We start from the raw sequence: 23,995 nt of genomic DNA, 5'->3' as shown, positions 1-23,995 counted from the left end.
GCAGTAAGTTATTTGCTCGATTTTTGCAGAATATTACGGCATTGTAATTGTAATTATGTGTAGTAATATACTTAAAAACTAGGATCGTTTATTAAATAGAAATTCCCTTGTAAGATTTAATTTACATGCGTATTTGAGTAATGAGTTTGAGCATTATGTAGAGAATAATGTAGATTGTTATATTGTAGTCAGAATTAATTTTGTAATTCGCTAATAGATTACTTCTTAGTAAACTAGTGCAGTTATTCATGTGATATGTTAGATTTTACACATGCTTCGAATTATGAATTTAGAAAATGGTTGAACTGTGTAAGATTAGTTAATATGGATGTATTGATATATCAGAGCATCGAGTTTTGAATATTTGTGTAATCTGTATAAGTTGTAATGTAAAGAAATACGTCTGCTTGCTGTGATATTGTTTCGTATAATGGGATTAGGAATATGTACTGATGTAACGCAATGTATTGATGCATGCATGAGAAGCAATTGATATCGTGCTTTTATTACGACGTTGTTTCACCTTTCAAGAACGTATGAGTATTTCGATGTCAATGAATGCGTGACAGAAGAAATTTAATAGTCGTTATCTGATGATAGGCTGGGTGTAGTGTGAGATAAGAGGGCTAAGGAATATGTTGTACCGTCCTTGTGTTTTCACAGGAAGCTTTCTGGGGAACAGATCCTCCGGTACAGAGAGTACCGAGTCTCTAAGAGGGGAGACGGAAGTATGACTAGCGAGCAGTCTGAGTCGACAAGTCTAGTTGGTATAGAGTCGAGGAGGAGGAGGAAAAGCAGTCGAGGAGGAGAAAGTGGAAAAGGCGGATGAGTATAGAGAAGTCGAGGAGGAGAAGAAATTTTGGAGAATGTCTGGAGGAAGAGAAGAAGGAATTGGAGGAATAGGAAGAATAATACACAGATGAGTAGATTACAAGGACAGGTGGAAAACTATCTCACACTATTAATCAAATGATGCATTTTACACTATCTATCTGATACCGTCACCGGAAACAACTTCTTTGGTCGCCCAGGATATGGCCCCCGACGCAGCAGCTATCCCCAGGGTGCCTAATACTGGCAATAATTTGGGTAGTACCGTTTTTGCAATAGTTGCCAGTGCAGGTCCCAGAGATCCTTTACGGATTTCTTGCGATCTGGACATTGCAATAACGTGAGCTGCTGATAAATTTAAAATAAAAGGTTTTTCCTGTCGTATTTTATTGATTTGCCGTTGTGTCAGCATTAGTTTTGCCGGTAAAACGTCAGCACTCGGGGTTCCGAAATCTATCTTCCTCGAATCAGACTGTCATTCAATAATAGCTTGTGCTAATGTTTTCATTTGTACTGGCGATAAATTCAATTCATGCACAATATATTTAATTTTGCATTTATTTTTCTTCTGTTTGATAAACTGTGTACTGCAGTCATTCCACCGCTTGCTAGGGGATCAATACATTCCACCCGCTTGTCTGATAAAATTGTAAAATGCAGAGCATTTCAAGTGCAGAGCACTTTAAGTGCAGAACACCTTGTAGTCTTCATGCTAGAAAATCAATACATTCCACCGCTTGTTTGATAAAGTTATACCGCCCATATTTTGACTTGGAAGGTAATCCTGCCCTTGGTAGAATCTATCGTTAACAATCTATGAGATACAATTAGCACATAAGCATAGTAATCAAAAGCTGGAGCCTATCCAAGTGTCCATGTGACTTCAATGTCAGAATTTGACCTTATAGCTCGTTCCCTATGCTTACTGGCATCAAAGTAAAATATCGGATAAAGCGTTCTAAATTTTTCGACTGAAATTTTAGATCCACTGTCAGCATCGTGATATGTTTGCATTGCTTCCATCAGATACATATAGGCATGAGATACGTCTGTCAGCATCGTGATATGTTTGCATTGCTTCCATCAGATACATATAGGCACGAGATACGTCTCTGTCAGCATCGTGATATGTTTGCATTGCTTCCATCAGATACATATAGGCACGAGATACGTCTCTGTCAGCATCGTGATATGTTTGCATTGCTTCCATCAGATATATATAGGCATGAAATAGGTCTCTGCCAGCTAATGCTGCAAAGTACGTTCGATAGCTCATTCTGGATACTGCTTCGAATTTATTCTAACACATATTCGTCTGACATCTGAACTATTAAATACAGAATTGTTTTGAAGCTGACTTTCACTTCTATTCTGTCGTTGAAACACAATAAGTACATGCCATGGTAACTGATCATCACCAAGAAGATTTGGAGAAAATAAAATCACTTGATGGATTCGTGAAGGCCAGAAGAGAAACAGATCATTTCATCGACAATATGATCATTAACATGGGTGAAACTCTAGTGCACTTTGATCGCATTCCTGGATGGACTGACGATAAGATGGCGGTCAAACGTGTGAGAATTAGCAATACTAGTGCATATTTGAAAAAAAATCTGACTTTTGTCATTACAGTTTCCGCTTCAGGTGATGCGCTACCTCTAACAATTTTTGACAGTATGAGAAAGCTAAAATTAATTCATGTATCGAAAGAGTAGATCGTACGTGTGCAGGAGAAGGGTTGTGTTGATGAGATGCTGATGCATTGGATTAAAGAGTTTTATCTCAAGTTTAAATCAAATTTCAGTTGGAGTGCATTTTCCGACATGTAATTTTCGAATGATTTAAAATGTGTCCCACAACTTACGACTCGAAAAAAAACGATGTGTCCCAGAACATACAGTGCACACAAACAATTACCTTTAAAATTAATTTATGGTGTCCCAACAAATGTGGTGTCCCAACACATACGGTAGATTGTCTGTCTTGGAGTTGCATTAGCGAACCTGGTGCTACATCAGGACAAAAACTGTCGATAGTTTGACCGTTACTACCACGTGCTGTATAAGACCCACTGGCAATAGAGCAGTTTCTTAAAATCGAATTTACTTCCGCTATATCCACGGGTGACTCGCCATCATATTAAATTGAAATACTTTGTGATTCAGAACCGTATTGTTTTCGAGCAAATCCTAAGAACGGCCCAATGCTGCTGGCGGCACTAAAATCAACACACACAAACTTTTTCAAAGTGATTCTGGCACGCAGTGTATTATAGTTTGGAATGAGCTCAAAATTATCTGATAAAAAAATCAACCTTAGTTGTAATCTATAACTTTATTTAGAGCTGTAGCATTATAAACGCCTTGTGTCATGCAAGCTTAAATCCAAGCTCAGCCAATTTGCTGGATCGATTGAAATGTAAAATCGTCATTTACGTTAGTTCTGATATTTGTCATAGCGTACCAAGCAGTAGCTGATACTAGTCCTATTTCATAATTGCATAGGGGACGATTCCGTCCCCCCCCCCCCAGTCCAGTTCAATTGGTGGATTATAAATAACGGAGAAGTTTGCACTGTCTGATGTAGTCTGTGATGAATCAAGCAGTAACATTGTTGATAACATTCCTATTTTATCTGATAGATAAAACTGAACTGTTTCCAGTTTGTGTTTTGCGGTTAGCGAATTAAATCACTATTTAAAATATAATCTTCGTCCGATGTTAGATAACCGTTTGATCTGAGATTATCTAAAATTTAAACAATTTCATTATCGATTTCTGTAGTTGTATTTATGGCTTTCTTTGATGCTATTAATAGCAACCGGTCAACTATTTCAGCGGACCAATTAAAGATCATCAGACCATAAGCTGTTTTTTTTTATTATTCCAAGTTCGTCCAGTTTTTTTTAGCTAAGTTTTCTAACGCTGATCTGTAATTAAATCCTTTTTTAATGTTATCAAGTATAATATCATAAATTTCAGCAATAATTCCTTCTCTCTGCATATTACGATAGTTATTTGCTTCATTGTAATTAGTACATCCTTTGATCTTATCAAAAGCCACTTTATTATTTTTATATACTTCCTAATTGTTTAATGTAATTATTTACCTCATTGTCACTGATTTTTAAATCATCAACATTTATTTTCTTCGCGCGAAAAATTCTCCTCAAAATATCTTAACTCGGTGATATCTATTGGATATACAGCTTCTCGTTAATTTATTGGTCGTTTCCAGAAAAATAACGACATATTCTTCACTATCTCTAGCCTGCGCATCATTTTTTTTGTTGTTGTAATACTGCAGCTCTTCTCGTACAGCTTACTCTGCTACCTTTTTTGCTCCTCTTCAAGAATACATCGAAGTTCTTTCTCTGATAACTTTTTAAGATTTTCTGGTGATACCGCAGAAATATCTGGCTGTTTGCCAAGTACTGCTTCAGTCAGGGTGGACCACAGATGGAGAAAAAACAGTGACTTTTGGATTAAAATAGTGTCCAGTGGCTGTAGCAATATGGAAATTTCAACTACAAGGTATATTACAATTTAGTTCCGGGTGATTTTAATGTGATTATAATCTATAATGTCTGTTGATCCTCCATCGCGCAGTGGCAAATGAGTTTTATACTTTTATACTAAACCTGTAAACAGAGATCGAAATAGCTGATCTTGATTAGCTAGACCCAGAACGTGCTGAGGAGGCAAAAGCGATAAATATAATTGCTCCAATGAAAAAAAAATTAACTTTCTAATCACCCGGTTTAACTAACTGAGATACGCGGTCAGAAACTTTGATATAATTAGCAAATACTGTCCTGTAAGTGAGTGCGAGGTACGCGAGTTAAAAGTTGAAAAATATCTGATATCACACTGCTTGAGCTAAATAAAGAAAATGTTTTGACGATCGATAAAACTAACCTTATAAAAACAAAATTTCATGGTGGTAAGAAACCAGAGCAAGAGCGACTAAAGATACCCGACGAGCTTGACAAACTAGCTGAAACAAGGAAACATAAGCTTCTTAAAATTCTTAAGCTCAAGGACACATTTGCTAAATGTCTTGTACTTCGTGTACTCGTATGGACTATTATGATAAAAAGACTGTTAGAAATAGTAGATAACAGTGCTGACACTAACCTGTTAACAACAGCATATCTAGTTCTAATAGACCCTCACCTGCGATAAAGAAAAGTATAACGTATATCACATTAACGCTGCACTAAACACAGTATCAGAAATTGAGTCTAGAATATTGAGTTATATGATGATGTCAAACAAGACATATTTTATAAAGAACTTGACAATATTACAACTGTAAAACCTATTATTGATACAAATTATGAAATACATATTAGTTCTAAAAACAACTGCGTTGAAAAACTATAAAAATACAAAAATATCAAAAAGCTGATTGCTAAATACCTAAACCTACCTGTCATAGATATACAGCAAGCTGATATTCACGGTCTCTTGAGTCTTGCAACAGAATATGAAATTCTCAGGCTGCATCTAGTACTTAATTTTAAGTTGGGACAGTTATATTAAGTTGTTAATTATATCGATGAAATAGAAGATTTTACTATGATAGAGTCAATGATATTACTGAAAGATCAACACATTTTGATACCCCATTATCATCCTCAGTTTTAACAGATATCAGATATAATGATATCTCATCTGAAGTATATTAAAAGTATAGAGTTTCGTGCCGATCCTGTCAATAAAAAATTGAGTGCCCTGATCGATAAAGCTTCTGCGGAAAATGTTTTTACTACGACAGTGGAAATAATTACCAAAACAATTTCAGAATGACAAAGAAAGAAATAATCCACTTCAACCACCTATCATTTGGTCTCCAAGACAACGACAGAGACGAACTGATCAAATACTATAAATATTACAATAAAAAAAAACTTTACTGTCAGACGTGCTAGAAAATTAAACGGCAAAATTAATTAGAGCTCTGAATTACATTCCCATGCTACTAACAACAGCTGCTATTATATGAACAAGTGGAACCACAAATCCATTATTGTTGATAGTGTCAGATGCGGGTATCACATTATCAAAAAAAAAAAGAAGAAAAAAAAAAAGAAATAAAAAAAAGAAACAAGATCGAGCCACGATACGATAATAAAAGTATATCTTTTAAAATAGCAATAGCGACTTATAATAAAATTCTTAATCAACTTCGAGCTTATCTGCGTGGTGAGAAGTTTATCATGGTAGATCTAATACAGCAACTACGAGTCAAAGATGATTTGCTCGTAGATATGATACCGAACAGAGTTGCCAAACAGGAAAAACGATACTACATAAATTTTGGGTAAAATCGCCAACGATTTCATTTGAAAAATAAAGATAGTAAATTTTTTGTGAAATATGAAAAATAATGGAAGTTGTTAAAGTGGAAGATACCGCGTTAAATATGGAAATAATTCTTTTTCGAGATAAGCATATGACGATTATGCTTGACAATGAAGTGTACAGCATGTATTTAAAAAATAAAAATAAGATAAAGCTGTCTCTGGTTCGCACGGAAAATTCAGATTATTTTAGAAATCTTACCTAGGTTACAGACTCACTTTTTAATGCTGTTGATAATCTTTATAATCCAATATCACAGAATAAATACAATAACATCACATTCGATGACGAATTGAAAAAATGTTATGTTCATAAATCAATAGTCTCTCATGGAAATTTTATCAAAATGCTAGAACCTGGCTCTCCTATCAGCTGTAAGATTAATCTATACTTGTTTAGTCATGATGATGAGAATTGTATAATATCGAAAGCTGTGATTTTAAAAATATCTCGGTAATTGGCTGTGTACATTTTCTATTTTTTTATCACTCGCAAATCTCACAGAGTTATTTAACAGTCATACGTGTGACCTGCAAATCTCAGCGAGTAGTAAAATCGGATTGAAATTTTATGTGATTGTTAGGATTAGTAATTTTGAGTAAAAGACAAATGCAAATCGCTAACGATTTCAAGTAAAACTTCAGCAGTTAGCTTAAAAGGGGCATTTCTAAGCCAACCCTATTTTGTATGACGACCAAGATTCAGTGATGCATCGTTGACATGTAATCAATAATGAGATCGAAGTGGTTGCTTCAACAAAGTTGTTTTCGTATTTTGTTTAGACTAACATGGAGGGCCTTGGAAGGGGTTATCATGATGTCGTTTTAATATAAAATAGGGTTTTGGCTTAGAAACCCCCTTTACGCTAACTACTCACAGGCCAGAAATTCCCTAGAAAAAAACCGCGAAAGAGCTGTCACTCAGTGCTCAGTCAGAGCAGATTTTTCCTGACCTTGATAAGAAAACTTTCAGTGTTACGTGTCAGGAGCCTGTCGCGTCATGCTTGGATGTGGCATGAACAGACTGTGGTGACTGCGATTTAAAAAAAAAAAACCATGTACTCAGTATTTACACCCAGTTACCTGAGGCTGAACGATGATATGCCCATCGACGACCGAGTACATGTACGTCAAATATCAGACCACGAACATCAACCTCACTGCGAGAACCCATTGAAAAATAGAGACGCGGGACGAGGATGTGTATCTGTTTCCACATAAAGCTTTCCTGGAGGTCCGTGGAAAAATCTAGGCTGCACTGGGTGTGGAGATTATGCTGCCAATGCTCAGATCACGCTTCAGAATAACGCATGGTCGCTGTTCAAGTCGGGACACTATCAGCTGTACAATCAAACCATGGAAGAGATTTACGCGAATAGGCCACAGGCCAGCACGATTCTGAATCTGATCATGTTCAGCGACGACTATAATGAGATCGTGCGCCAAGAGCAGATGGTCTTTCAGAGACCAACAAGGGTACCACAGTGAGTAACGAGTTTCCCACAGACGCATTACCTGCAAACGTTGCCGCTCTAACTGAAACAGAAGCAGCTAGCGCCATCGTTGATCGACCTGCAGAAGCTGGAATCAATGCTTACCTGATTGGGGCGATGACTGTAGATGCTGAAGCATATGTCAGTGTGAGGAACGCGATCGCCGCGGCGGTAGCACAGGCATGTACTGGAAATTTCAATCAAGGATTTGCCACACGAAGCGCTCTCACTGTCTCTGGTCATGAAATATGCACGATCCTTCCTCTGAGTAGTACTTTTGGTGAGTGCCGCGATATTAACGCCGTATTAGATGCGTCAAGCACACACTGATCGTGGAAAGAGATTCTCCTGTGCAGTACATAAACATATCCGCTGTTCCAGGTCATGGCCAGTTTACCATGATGTGGCTCGCATTGTTGATGCCCAAAATCACTCCCTCGACGTATCACGCGCTCGAGTTAGATACCACAGTTAGAGATCTCTGTGTGTGTGTGTGATTTAGATTTTTAACGTAGCTTTAACAATCTTTCAGTCATATCGCTACAATGTCTGCAGTGTGGCAATTTATAGTGATGTCTATCACTGGGGCATCATGCCAAAGACATGTAGCATGATGTCCCACCCAGTCACATTATCCTCACACCAGGCCGACTAGTCCTAAGAAGCAAGGCAGCTGTTAGTACCATTTTTAGAAGTCTTTAGTATGACTTGCCACGAACCCACGACCTCCCGCATCCGAGACGGACGCTCTAACCACTAGGCCACTGGAGCAGTCCAATAATTATTGAGTTAAGATTAAAAAGAACAAACATTTAATATGATTGTCCTTATAACTCCAATAGATTTTTACTGCCTGAAAAAGAACTTGTTAATTTTCTCCAACAACAATGTATTCCTTCTAAATTTTATTGTACAGCTTTGAATTTTGATTGGATATTTTTGTTAAACACAGTTCAGGAAATAAGCAATAAATACCCATACAAATGAATAAATCGAAGCATGATTTTTAAAAAAGGGATTGGTGACTGTTCAACAATATTCAATGTAGACAACTTAAATTTTTGTGAAGAAACCATTTTTCTTCTTCCCATCAGCAACCTTAACCTCTAACCTCAAATTCAAAAGGCTTTTTCATTACCCTAAGTGCATGCCATACAGTTTGCTTCAGATATGTGATGTAGAACCAATGTTATTGTACAGCAAACATTTTTATTTTTTCAGTCAATGTGATCTTGATATTGTGACTCCAAAATCACCCCGTTCTTTCCCACCTCAAATGCAAATTATCCATGCTTTGTAACTGTAGGAGAACTCAAGTTTGTGTGGGAATGTAATTTTTATTTTTGACCTTTGAGCTTTTGAGCCCAAAACTGATGTTTTTCCTTACCCTAATGCAGGCTATCCATAGAATTAAGCTATGGCAAATTTTGTACAATCTGACTTGTTGTACAGAAACCAAATTTAAAGCAGACAGGCAGAGAGATGTTATAAAAAATCTTGCTCCACCTTACGGTGGCATATACAAAATATAAAAAGTCACTCGAGAATGAATATATGGTCACACTCCGGTATGTCTAAATTACTTGTACAATTAGGTCAAACTGATCTAGTTTTTACATGGTTAAGTTACTTTCATCCAGATGAATCCAGTTTAAGATTTTCATGTGTTGGTGAAATAGTGTCCAAGATGCTGGGTCTGTAACAAATAAACATGAAAATACACAAGATGACAAAGGTAACAAAATTAACTGTCTCATCTTCTTGATGATCCATCTAATGTATGAATTAAATCCATCAAGGGCTTTATAATTATAAGAACGTTAATGCTGATTTTCTGAATGTGACCTTGCCTCCAAAATCAATGGGACAAAAGCACATGTCAATTTATTTTTGCTTCATAATGGTGATCCCAAGTATAAAGAAAATATATTATGAGCTTTATGAAATATTAGCAAAAAATGCAATCAGTGAAACCTTAATTTAAAAAAAAATTCTGATGGTAACCTTGACCCAAGGTTCAAGGGGACAAGCTTGCATGTCATCAAATGACATGTTTTAAAATCATCTCAAATATAAAGCAAATCCATTTTGAAATGTTAAGTAAATGATAAACTTTAACCATATCTAATGCAAGCATATCATAGCATAAATTTTGTCTCAGCTACATAATGATTAATGCCAAGCATGAAAAGAACCTATCAAGGGGTTTTGGAAAATAGTACTCAATGATAACACTGTTGTTGTGTTGTTTTTGGGTTTAACGCCACATTTCAGCACATGATAGGCTATGCATGGCGGCCAGTATTAATGGTAGGGGAAGAACCCATGAAAACCCTGGGAAGAACCACCAACCCACGAGAAGCTACTGGCGAGCTTTCTCAAATACCCACGTTAGCCGAATCCTAGACTTGAACCTACGCAGACAGAGGTGAGATGGCAGTGATCCGTAACGGAGAACGCTTTAGACCACTCGGCCACTCAGGGCCCCTGATAACACTGTAATAATTGTTATGTAAACTAAAACTTTAAACCAAAACCTGATAAAAATCTTCTATGACTGGGATCTTGACACCAAAGAGGGTAAACGAGTAAACGAAAATGCTATAATGAACTGTCTGTGGTTCAAAATTATTCAGGAAAATAGGATCAGAAACAACCAGAGATTTATATATATTTGCAAATAAAAAGCTAACCAAAACTTAAAAAATTGTTGATGCTACTACTGCTGCCTTTGGCAAAAATGAGTATTATATATTACTTGTTACTAATGTGGGCTCAACAAAAACTGCAAATTAAGCCAGAGTGACCTAGTTATGGTATGGCTGAATTACTCTGTGAGATGCATCTACAAACCAATTTTCATAAGTGTAGGTGAAATTCAATATGATATATTGAGGGCAACAAAATATCGAGAGGATGACAAACAATGGGCAAACTGCTACATCCCTTCCCATCTTTAGTGGCAAAAGAATACATACAAGAATAAAACTATGCAGAATGTGCCTGTTGACTTTTTCCAACCTTCAAATTCCAATAAAATCTGAGGTCATAAATTAAAATTGCTAAAATAAAATTTAAACTCCTATCAGAAATAAATAAATAAAATTAAAAAATGGTAAGTAATATTAATGTTACCATGCTGATCCCCCTTACATCTTCATTAAAATATAAAGAAAACTATGTTGGAAATCTATGATGAATAAAGAAATTATTTTTAAATTTTAAAAATGGATATATTTTAGGAAAGTATCTGAAAAGAAGGATATACTTTTCTAGTTTTGCTTCAGAAGTACAGAAAATGTAAGGACAGATTGATTACAAACTATTAAAAAATTAAATAGATGACATAGAAAAGAATCACAGTGATAAAACAGTCCATGCATATGTGAATTTTCTGCATTAATTTATTTAATGATCCTAAGACAAAGCCTCATTTAATGTCATAGTTGGCAAAGGAGCCACCCAAAGTACAATATCTTGAATGTGACCTACATGCTAAAAACTGTGGAGGTATTGAAATCCCTAAAAATCATATATTTTTGGTGTGAACCAAAATGCAAGCAGAATACAAATAAAATAAATGAGAAAATATATTCAGAAAATATTAAAGATACTAGGATCTTACAGCTATTAGGAACTGCACTAAAGCACTTGCAAGCATATGGGTTTCCGATATAAGGCAAACTAATGCTATAAATAAACTGTCTGAAAACATATCCCAAAGTCCTGTTTGAAACTTATATATCTATCATAGGAATAATACAGAGACATACTGCTACAAATTTTAAATTATCATTAATTTTTTAATATCCAAATTATGACTGCTAGTTCATCTTTTCCTCTAAACATTCCTATACCTCTCAAGTCAATAAAATGACTGTACACTGTACACAAAATATATATAAAAATAGTTGTCAATATTTCTCAATGTGTATTAATTGTAGAAAAGCATTGCAAACAAAACAATTCTAACAGATGTAGCTGTACAAGTATATTACCATTAAGACCTCACGTTAATGTATCCTGATGAAAATCACTCTCTGAATCATAATCACTGAATAAAGATGTTAAATACTGAATCTGTATTTACTGGTATCAGGTATGAACTGTACATATTAACTGAAGTATTGAAAATAAAAAATGACCAGGAGGCTTATGGGTAATATTGTACACAAAACAGAATCAATGGATGAACATTAATTGTGAGATATTCAATAATAATCCTGTTCCTTTCTATGATCAAAAGCAAATATAAATATCCCTCTAAAAATACATGATGTAAATAATAAATGTTAGTCTTTTCTGCTCTTTCTCTCTTAATTGTGAGTTGATTAAAAATTCATTCAGTATTTTGATAGAAAATATTTGAGCATTTTCTATTGAAGTGATTGTGTTTAAAGTACCACACAGAAACAATCAACTTATATCAAGGAAGGTAACTATCTTTTTTTTTCTAAGGATTAAAATTTGACTTTTTAATGGTTAGACTCATTTTTTTGGGCCAAATTGTCAACAAAGTCAAATTTAGAACTGTGCCTGTTCTTAGAAGTACAAACTAATTTTAATAACAGAGAGAAGGCAGTATGCCATGGGCTTGACTTGGCTAAATCCATCCAAGCTATTCATAAAAAATCATGACTCAACTAACATAAAGTATTGTTTTAATAATACTGCTCAATTCCCTCTAGCTCCACATCACTGTTGTTATGTAGTAAATCTTGTTTGATGACTTTCATTAACTCACCAAAAAATCTGTCTAATCAATGTTCACTGAGCAAACATGTAAACGCACTAAACTTTCCCACAGCAGTACAGCCAAAATTCCCCCAATACAATTTTCTTTTAACTAATTCACAAGTTAAAGGCATTAACTACCAAATTAGTGTTACTATTATATTCTTTAGTATCACTAAATTAACAGGAAATAATTGAAAACAAGTGCAGTGAACTAAGTGAAACAACATTTTCACAAACAGATGAAATTTTCTAATCTGTATTAAGGTCTGTAACCTAGATTTTTTATTGATAAAAATTCAATATCTTCAAAAGATTGTAAAGAAATGTAAACAATTTTGTAATATATGTAAAGTACATAAATATTCTTGGATTCTATCAAAATTACATAAACAACAAAACATATACATTTTTCCAGTATGTTATGTAAACATTAGAAACATTATCTTTAGTCCATATTTGTGTAATGGAATTCATATAATATGCTTGTCGATCACATGATGGTGCAAGTGTAACTGTGATTTCAAGATTAGTTTTCTCTTTCAGAATGCTTTGCTGAGGTAAAAAAATGTGGGTGAATCACATTACAAATACATTATAACTAAACTGAGAAACATGTCATCAGGGAAGCCTAAACACACAGCACACTTGCTGACAGATGACAAAATTTTAAACCATTTTCCTTAATATGGAACCTTAATATAATGGACATCTATCCACAAAGAAAAAACTATTGTGATCCCTTTGGTGTCCTTTAGAGACAGGTTTCACAGCAAATCACAATATGGAAAACACTGTGAAGTAGACTCCATAGTGTCCTTTATATTTAGGTTTCATTGAAAATCACATAAAGTAAACACTGTGTAGACCCATGTATGTTCTTTAAAGACAGGTTTCATTGGAAATCACACAAAAGGAAACATTGTGAGGTCTTCTGAGTGTCTTTTTTACAAACAGGTTTCAATGTAAATTACATAAAGGAAAACAGTGTGTAGTCTCCTGAGTATCCATTAGATACAGGTTTCATTGTACATACACGGTAAGAAACAGATAGGTATACAGTGTATCTTTTACAATCTGCCAATAGGCAAGATGATGTGGATTCAATCGATGACACTTTAGCATAATCAGAACTGTAGATCATGGAGAACATGTTCCAATGGATTGTCCAAATTTTATTTTCTGGTTAGCTGTCACACAAAATCTGAAGTCTTTAGGAGCCTCAAATATCAACACAATTGTTGACCCCAAATTAAATTCCCCAATCATGTCTCCTTTCTTAAACGGAATGCCATCTTGATGTTCACTCAGTTTCATGTCCCTGTCAAAGTACACTCCTTCTGGATATTTCACCTTCATGTTGGTCGAGAGTTCCTAGAGAACAAAACAACAAAATAAAACAATAGCTGCATATAGTTTTGTATTTATTGGTTCATAGTATACACAGGTCACACCACAGACGTAGAACATGAAATATTCCAAGATAACAAAAGTCATACAGGGTAGCTGAGTGGTCTAAAGTGCTTGCCTCTACAGATCACTGCCATCTGACCTATGTCCACATGGGTTTGAATCTTGGGCTCAGCTAATGTGAATATGTGAAGAAGCTGCCGGTAACTTCCAGTGGGTCAGTGGCTCTTACCAGAGTTTTCCAAAATTCTTCTCCACCAGTTATACTGACTACCATATTTGGCCTATCTTGTACTGAGAAATGGCCTTTAAACAATCAACATATACAGTATTCACAAGCTGTAGTGGAAAGGATATTAATGGAAGTAGGGCATCCATTAGAGAGGAAAGAAAAGGACATTAACACTTTCATCACTACGGATTGGTTTTCCATTTGAGAAGTAAGTCTGTCAACCCTATGGATCAATGTACCGGTCTGGGGTAGTATATTTCCCTAGAGTCACAGTACAAGACTACATAATTTTCAGGACACCTTTAATAACTTTCTTCTTCTAATGTAGATATTATATTTGGATTACCTCGCAAGTTTAGCTTGAATACAAATAGAAATATCAAAGAAAGAAGGCAATTTTAAACATGTTTTCCAAATGGTGAATTGTTCTTTGTAAATGGCAGAGTTCAAAGCAAGATGAGATTGAAGTTTCCGATTATGAGTTACCAGAGTATTTCAGCAGCTGTGACCAAATAGAGTTGATTGAAAATGAGAGAAAATGTCTAGAGAGGCAACAGAATGTACTTGTGGGTGACAGTGACGACGATAAAGAGGACTTTGAAGCTTTTGAACCGGAGGAAATGTGCACTCCATGTTTTTGTTTGGACAAAAATCTTATAAACATAGGGATTTATTTCAGTTTTCCTTGATAGTTGGACCCACCCAAGTGTTAGATGGCTCAAGAAAAGCTCTAGAATACTTTCAAATCTTTTTATTCAGTTGAAGTTTCAAAAACATTGACTATCTACGAGGTTTATAAATAACTGCTCATGTACTTTACCTGTTGTGTTTAACTCACCTGTTTGCAGATGTAGTTTAACAGTTCTAACAGATACACAACTTTTGGTGAATCAGTTATACAGATTGATTTTTAACCTCTTTTTTGATACCAAATCTAGCCAGAAATCTTTAAAATTGGCAAAGTTACGTTATTTCAATCTCCACAAGTCATTTTCCTTTACAACTCCCAAGTTACTTAGTGTTGAAGGCTCAATACTAACAAAGTTGCTTATTGGAGAAAGGATAAATACAGAATGGAGAGCACCAAAGGCAAAGAAGAGAATACCTGGGGCAGAGTGGAGGGTAGCAGGTGAAGAGGGGAGGGTACTGGAAGGATAGGAGAGGACATTAGAGTAAAGATGCCAGTGGGTATCCAGGTTCATGCCCACTGATAATAACCAGGGTAATAAAATGAGCCATAGTGTACCTGTTTACCAATAACAAGTGCTTGTAAAGGCAACTTCTACTGTTTTCAAGTTGATAATCCTAAGCTGCTAATACACATACATTTCAATGCCAAGCAGAGGTCTGCCTCTTCTAGCATATAATGGACCTTAATCCAAAAGCTTGTTTTACCATGTGAGCCATGAGTGTGGTACAGTGGCACGTAAGAGAGGGTGGTTATAACATCTTGCCGCACAACAGACATGTTCAGTTGCAACCTTGAATATAGGTTACAAATTGTATGATAAAAGTGTTACTTACAAGGCACTAGCTCAGTCTCCAAATAAGCATCCACATATGACAGTAAGGCCAAGGAAAGCGAGTCAGACGATATTTATGATGACTAGACCACTACGATTTACTATACGTTGATGTAGGTTTCAGAACTTTACCAGACAATGAAGATGAGTTCTTAGACTTTGTACAAGATGACATTAGTTTGTGAAATTTATAGGATACTGTGAATTAAAGAAATGTGGACTTAACTAGGTTTGTATACATTTAATACAATTTCCCTTTGATCGTGTACCCAGGTAACCAATCATTATGACTGATGGGTATCCAGCAGAAGTTTAAAAAAATTTGACAGCTTTACATTAGAGGCAGAAACGGAAAAGGAGACCCTTCCATATGAAGTAACTTAAAACATAGCTATTCTTGTACAATTACCTTATCACAGTAGATCTTGATAGAACCCACATTTGTGGCCCCAACAGCAGTATAGGAGAAGAATCCATGCTGCCAAACCCCCGTGTACACTACTCTCTCATTGAAGTTAAACAGACCCTGAATCCATCGAACAATACCAGGGTTTACACTCAAAAGTTCTCCTGCAAAAACATAAGTAGGAATCTTTAGCAATATACAAATTATGGAAACTAAAAAAAAAAGGCTAAAAACTTTAAGTTGCAAAGATCACAGCAAGAATTACAGGTCAAAGATCACAGCATGAATTACAGGTCAAAGATCAAAGCAGGAATTAAAGGTCAAAGCTCACAGCAGGAATCATAGGTCTCTATATGAAGAACAGCAAACAAAAATGACAGCTTCCTTTGCAAATTATATTGGGAGAGATAATTCACTGGGAAAAGGTTGTCACTCTTTTAATGAGGGAATTCTGATCAATAATTTATATGGAACCATGTTAAATAGGGAGATATCAATTAATGCTATAAACAAGGATCAGCCTAATAAGGGGAAATAATTCATTCAGAAAGTGTATTGGTCTTCCAAATTAAAGTCACTGCCAATACTATACTAACCCTTCAAGATAAATAAGTTGGGAAGTGAATGTTTCTTCCAAGTTCTGACTGTAATATGTCTAACCATAGAACCCCAACTTGTGTGGAAAATTTAAAAATGGGGTTTCTCCCAAAAATTATTACAGCATAAAATGACCTACATTGAATGTGTCTGTCTTCAGCTAATGGGTGAATGAAACCTGGTGGTATCTTGGAAAGTGCAACCACTGGTGACAACTAACCTGGAAAGTGCCTCCTATGTTGAACTGTCCAGTCAGTGGGTGAGTGGAATCTATGGTAGTCCCCAGGGGCTAGGTACACAGTACAGTGGAAGAGATCATGGTCAGACTTGACCCCATGAACCCATTGAGATTCACTGTCTGACATATTTTCAGTCTCAGTAACAGGTGTCCGAGGTCCAAGAAATCCATTTAGTGAGTAATTGATACCCTTGATCTGCTCTAACACTCCATTTTCCACTTTGCCAAAATGGAGAATTTTCCCATCTGAAGGGCTGGTCTGCAATTATAGAGTACTGGCTAGTGAATTATCATTATTCTGATAAAAGTAAAAAACACAAAATGCACTGATATGCAACCCACAAATAGGAACCTCAAGAGATGAGAGCAAGGTATTTTTAAATAGGATTTCATTAAAAACATTTTATACTTAACAATTTCATTAGAATGGTGTTCTGTACAGAAACTGCAACATGCAAGTTTGTTATAAAAGGGTTCCCTTACGAAAAATGCTCTGATAAAGAAATATTTAAATTCATCAAGGAAAGTGCTAGATAATATCAAGTTTCATTTATTATTTTCTGATGAGCTAAAAGGTAACATTAAAATAACCTGACATTACAGCTTTTTTTCTTCAAAAAATGACAGAAAATTGAAATGTTTTTAGAAAAACTTCAAACCATAAAGACAGTATGACTGGCTAATTAGAACCAGATGATTAGTTATGCTCCAATGAGAAATAATCATTTATTAATAATTTTACTGCCAATGTGTGTAAAATAAACCTCATGGGAGTAAACTTAGATGCACTGTTAGGCCCATACAGAACCATCATACATTAGACCAATTTTTCACAAACTGTGTTCCATGCGAAGTGAATAGGGTTTCCGTGAGAAAATTTCAATGCTAGCAATATTTTTTCTCTAGTTTAAAATATAAATTATTTAATTATATTAAAACTTCAACACTTCAATGCAATCTATTTAAAATTTTGTACAAAGAAATGGGTAATCTGCACATAGTGCTCCTTCTACACACAGTGGTGAGGTGGCTATCATGTGGCAAAGTGCTTTAAAGACATTCTGAGCTTCATCGTAAACTAGTGGTATAACTTTGTAAAATCCAAGTTTTTACTCTCTGACAAGTTCATCATGGCTGCTGAGATATGCGTACATTACAGATACTTTTACCAAACTAAATGAAGTGAAGATCTGTCACTGCGAGGACAGAATGTGACCATTTTTACTGCATAAGCAAATGTTTCATTGTTAGGGAAAATGTAATTCTGTACCTCACCCACAGAAGAAAAGAACTTTAAATGCTTTCCCAGGCTTAGTGACATTCTGATTCAAATTTATTCTATAGTTGATGAGGATATTTGCAGTGCCATTGCACAGCACCTATGCGACTTGTGCTCCACTCTTTAGAATATTGCCTACCAACAAACGAAGACAATGCTTGAGTGCGAAATCCATTTACAATTATATTCCAGCCAGATGACTTAGTAGGGCAAGCTTATGAGAGTCTGATTAACTTGATCTCTGACTCTCGACTGAAACAAAAGTTTAATGCACTTCCAATAAATAATTTTTGGAGCGGCTTAATTCAAGAATACTCAAATGTTGGAAAACATGAAGTTTGAATGCCCTTTGCTACAGCTTACGTGAAACTGGGTTTTCATATTACACTGCAAACAAAATACAGGTCCTGATGCTGCAACTCATCCAGCATTGTTCCTAACATTAAATGGATTTGTGAACAAAAGATGCAACAACACTCTTCCATAAAATAAAAAATAAAAACTCAAAATGTGTATTTCCCAGAAAATAATTTACTTTTTGATCACTTAATTTTATTTTCAAATAGTCTTCTGTAATAAGAACAAATTTATTATATAAAAAATACATTAAAAAAATCAAAACATTTAAATATTTTGCTTTGCTTTTATTTCTCATGAAACCGCTTGCTTAGGAAGAATAGTTCTTTCTTGAACAACAATGACCTCCTTACTTTTATAAGCAGGAAAGGCAGTAACCATCCTTCTTTCAACTATTATTACACTGATGTCTTGTCATAGCTTTGTACTCAACTTTTAGTTTATATAACTCAAAAAAAACTAAGACGCACTTTTTGAGCATTTCATGCAGCAATTTTTCAGTATGACAAGGGGCTTAATTTCCTCTATTTTGTGCCAAAATTTACCCACCCGTTTATCCAAGGGGTATGCAATACTCACACTCCCACCCCACCACCGACTAGCATTTATTATTTATGGGTTCTATCTATGTATTTCAAGCCCTAGAGCATTCCATCACCAAATTTGTTTGGGAAATGTTGCATCAGACTATAAGATCAATTTATATGACAAGACTAAAGTTTGGCATCAGATGTTTGTAACAAAAATTATGATTTTTGTTCATTTCAATACTGTAGAATCAAACGGCATGAAATGCAAAGAGTGAATGTCACCATCTTTGTTTCTCTACTGCAAAGTAATGCAGACAGTTAACTACAAGATTCTTTCACTGTTAATGTAACTTGTCTACTTTGTGTTAGGAACTGATTATGTACTTCGGAAAATTTTACAGAAGGATATTGCTGGAAATAATGATTCTCGTCATGACATCACTGGGCATGGTCACATGTTGGAGGTGGGGGTCCTCCTGGTCTGGGTGGCAGAAAGACCATCAGCTTAGGCCATATGTGACAACTAATTGCGATGTTTTTAAAAAAATTATATCTCTTCTTTTATAATTGTCATTCAGTTTGATTCAGATTACATACTTGGTTTAAAGTCAATAAACCTGGTTCCAAAGCTGACAATATTAAAGATGAAATTCAAATATTTGCATCCTAAATTGCTATCATGTCTACTTTGAACAAATATGTTTTTAATAGGAGATTTCTGGCGCCAGAACTCATATCTCCAGCGATAATTTGCAAAGAAACGAGTTCCTCCTAGATCTAACATTCTAATTTTTGTGCTGATTGCCTTAAATTTTCATGACAACACTCAAATTCTAGACAGGTGAAAATTGCAGCAAATGAGTAACATTAGATCATGAAATTAATACCACTGGGATAATATCATGAAATTAATACGACTGGGATAATATCATGAAATTAATACCACTGGGATAATATCATGAAATTAATACGACAGGGATAATATCATGAAATTAATATGACTGGGATAATATCATGAAAATAATACGACTGGGATAATATCATGAAATTAATATCACTGGGATAATATCATGAAATTAATACCACGGGGATAATATCATGAAATTAATATACCACTGGGATAATATCATGAAATTAATACCACTGGGATAATATCATGAAATTAATACGACTGGGATAATATCATGAAATTAATACCACTGGGATAATACTGATAGGCATATGCAGAAATAATAGTCTTCATTACATTACATTGAATATGTAGAGATGATATGAGGGTTGGTTCTACAACTTTTTGAAATACATGTTTTTGACTATTCTGTTGTTTCTAACAATGCTCTGAAATATGACTATAATTTATGCATACATGAAGTTGACTCAGTTGGTAACTTCTTGTTAATTACTGTACTATTTTATGGTTTTATAACAAAACTAAGCAAATTGTACCTGTTGACAATAGTATGTTATCCTAAAACACTGAGATGCCAAAAAAAATATTATGGCTGATTTTATTGAAAATATTGATTTCAGTACACTAGAAGAGACAGTAACGAAGACTCAGGATGCAGACAATATTATATAATCTATACATCATAATGATATCAACAGTCTATAGTCATTGATCTCATCATATTTTTAATGGCACTGCTTTGATGTTTTGTAACAAGTAACAGCAATCAAATCTGTAATGAATATAACAAAGGATGGTTTGGAATTAAATGCCAAACAGGTCCACAGAAAATTTCACCATGCAAGAAAAATACAAAACAATAACCAAACACGATTTAATAGGGCAAACATTATCTGTCTTGATCCGAGTTTATACAGATCAGGCAATCACACATAATGTTTAATGCCATTTAACTTTTGCATACAGGGGCCCTGAGTGGCCGAGTGGTCTAATGCGCTCTCCGTTACGGATCACTGCCATCTCACCTCTGTCTGTGTGGGTTTGAGTCTAGGATTCGGCCAATGTGGGTATGTGAGAAAGCTTGGCAGTAGCTTCTCGTGGGTCAGTGGTTCTTCCCGGGATTTTCCCGGGTTCTTCCTCTACCATTAATACTGGTCGCCATGCATAGCCTATTCGTGTGCTGAAAAATGGCGTTAAACCCCACAACAACAACAACAACTTTTGCATACGGGAAGCATATGCTTCCTTTAGTAATCCATTTGCATAATGTGAGAGTTCATCTTGTTCTTTCGTTGCAATAGTCACACAATGTTCTTTATATAATACTCTAATGAGTCTTATATAACTCACAGAAAGAGAAAACAGAATGGAAGTTTATGGCATTCTTATGTAACACTCTCAGAAAGAGAAAATGGAATGGAAGTTTATGGCATTCTTATATAACACTCTCAGAAAGAGAAAATGGAATGGAAGTTTATGGCATTCTTATATAACACTCTCAGAAAGAGAAAATGGAATGGAAGTTTATGGCATTCTTATATAACACTCTCAGAAAGAGAAAATGGAATGGAAGTTTATGGCATTCTTATATAACACTCTCAGAAAGAGAAAATGGAATGGAAGTTTATGGCATTCTTATATAACACTCTCAGAAAGAGAAAATGGAATGGAAGTTTATGGCATTCTTATATAACACTCTCAGAAAGAGAAAATGGAATGGAAGTTTATGGCATTCTTATATAACACTCTCAGAAAGAGAAAATGGAATGGAAGTTTATGGCATTCTTATATAACACTCTCAGAAAGAGAAAATGGAATGGAAGTTTATGGCATTCTTATATAACACTCTCAGAAAGAGAAAATGGAATGGAAGTTTATGGCATTCTTATATAACACTCTCAGAAAGAGAAAATGGAATGGAAGTTTATGACATTTTTATATAACACTCTCAGAAAGAGAAAATGGAATGGAAGTTTATGACATTCTTATATAACACTCTCAGAAAGAGAAAATGGAATGGAAGTTTATGACATTCTTATATAACACTCTCAGAAAGAGAAAATGGAATGGAAGTTTATGGCATGTAGGTACATACTGGGTCAGATCTGAATCAAATCCCCTACACCCATTGATTGAGATCAAACACAGTTTTGTAAAACATTGTTTATAACTACAGTATTTGGTTGCTCTCCTTTATGATCTTTTCTTCATGTTAGATAATATAACCAGAAAATAAAACAGTGGAAGACCTTTTTGTTAAATAAAAATTACGATGATTATTATCATATCCAGCACTCTGATCATTAATACATTCAACAGAAGTAATCTCTAAGACAGAATAAATATCTTCATAAACAATGTCAAATAACCATTATTTGTACCAATAGTTTATTTTAACACATGAAATGATTGGTTTATCAATTATCTGACAGCCATAGGGAGCAACATATATTTTTATGACAGCTGTGGGGTCTGTCCAAAACATTGTCAGGATTCAATTCCAAATAAAGATTTTGGCAGTGTGCCAGACCACAAAAAACAACAAAACTATAATAAACCATTGTGACAGAACAATACATATCTGGACTAACTAATCATGATCACCAGTAAGTCTGCATCTTTTAGGAAGATAAAGCACACTTTACCACAATGTTTTGGTCTGCATTGATTGCCCTTGCATCTGGCTTCAGCTGGCGTCTGAAGAATTCTCCCAAATTCTTGTAGTTCTTCAAATTTTCATCTAATGCCTCTTCCAGATTGCATCCAAACATCCAAATATACAGTCCTAAGAGTGGTTTCCGCAAAAAAATGGGCAGGTTAAACTCGTTGAATTTTCCCCAGGCTCTGGACATGGCTTTCAGTGGCATTTTTCTGTACAGTTTTATCTGAAAATACAGTACTACCTCATTGCATGGCTTAGAATGAAATTACATATAAGTTTTACTACCAATTAGTGAAATGGATTCCATGACCATGCTCGTCTTTTAACAAGATCATTGCAACGTATGGCCTTATGGCCTTAGATAACTTCTTATTTCATGAGCTATGAAATCAGTCTATGAGTGATGGTATATTAAATATTTTCAGGAAATGAATAGCTGAAAACAATTACCACAGAATGTTAATGTATTGTGTTTCTCAGAAGAAATCTATGTTTAGCACTGTTCAACAAGTTAATTACTTCCCTTAGATAGGTGGTGCTGTCCTCCATTATTTTACTTTACCAGACTACCTTGATCATCACTGAACATTGGTCCAAAGATCTGTGTTTATGATTAATCACAATATGGTGTCAATAACACAACATGCATGCTTTCAACATGATTTTACTTAATAAAAATACAGTATTTTATACATGTAATGGGCATATGTGTTCTCTTTGCCTTTAACACATTAACCCCTGGTGACAAGTTTACGTGGCAGGAGGTAGTAGCCTACTGACAAGCTCTATAGCGTCAAGGTCATACAAGATACACTAAAGTGGGTGGTATTATAGAAAGTTAGACAGATGTAGCTCTGCAATGATACCAAATAATCTAGAAGTTCTAGTTGCACTACAAAATACAGAGGGAAAAAACTCATTTTTTTGAACCCGATTTTTTCCATCCAAAATTCGAGTTTAGATTTTTTTGGTCTCAGATCTAAGGCAGACTGGTATGAACTGCAAACAGACAGATGAACCTTTGCAAAAAGTAGGATAAGATGGGCATTTGGAATAAAGAGTGGTCTCGATACGAAAATAATGGGTCCGTTAAAGCAAAAAAAAAAAAAAAACTCCAACTTTTAACCCTTCTGTTCATGCACGAGCCAAATAGCCAATGAAAAATAATATTTCTAACACAACTAGGCATTATGTTATTGGAAAATCACCTGGAAGTTGATTTATTACGATTTATTCAGAAATAGCTTTCAAAATGTGTTTCCTACTCGAATTTCAGGTGAAAACGACAAAAATCTCCAGGGGTTAATGTGTTAATTGCTGCTATTTAAACAGTTTTATACCAATGTCATTTAATATGGATAATACAAATTATTGATTTTTCTCTTTGTCAGTAGAGTTACTGTGTGATGAAATGTCTTAGGCCAT

At 35.0% G+C, this 23,995-nt stretch overlaps 1 protein-coding gene across 2 annotated transcripts in view; it reads right to left on the bottom strand.

Moving 5' to 3' along the window:
- Positions 1–8,582: 8,582 nt before the first annotated feature.
- The window catches only part of LOC149775696 (phosphatidylserine decarboxylase proenzyme, mitochondrial-like), a 38,405-nt gene continuing 22,992 nt past the window's right edge, over positions 8,583–23,995 (bottom strand). For both annotated transcript variants that reach the window (XM_089943389.1, XM_089943388.1), the window contains 4 exons: positions 22,554–22,793; positions 16,815–17,091; positions 16,001–16,161; positions 8,583–13,800 (listed from right to left, as the gene is read on the bottom strand). In XM_089943389.1, the coding sequence (XP_089799515.1) occupies positions 13,567–13,800; positions 16,001–16,161; positions 16,815–17,091; positions 22,554–22,793 (912 nt within the window). In that variant the 3' untranslated portion in view covers positions 8,583–13,566. The remainder of the gene's footprint in view (positions 13,801–16,000; positions 16,162–16,814; positions 17,092–22,553; positions 22,794–23,995) is intronic.

This window comes from Sinohyriopsis cumingii, chromosome 19, assembly GCF_028554795.1.
Source record: "Sinohyriopsis cumingii isolate HCF-2022 chromosome 19, ASM2855479v2, whole genome shotgun sequence".
In the NCBI taxonomy this organism is placed as follows: Eukaryota; Metazoa; Mollusca; class Bivalvia; order Unionida; family Unionidae; genus Sinohyriopsis; species Sinohyriopsis cumingii.
Note: the sequence above shows the minus strand (reverse complement) of the source record. Positions and strands in the feature narration are given on the sequence as shown.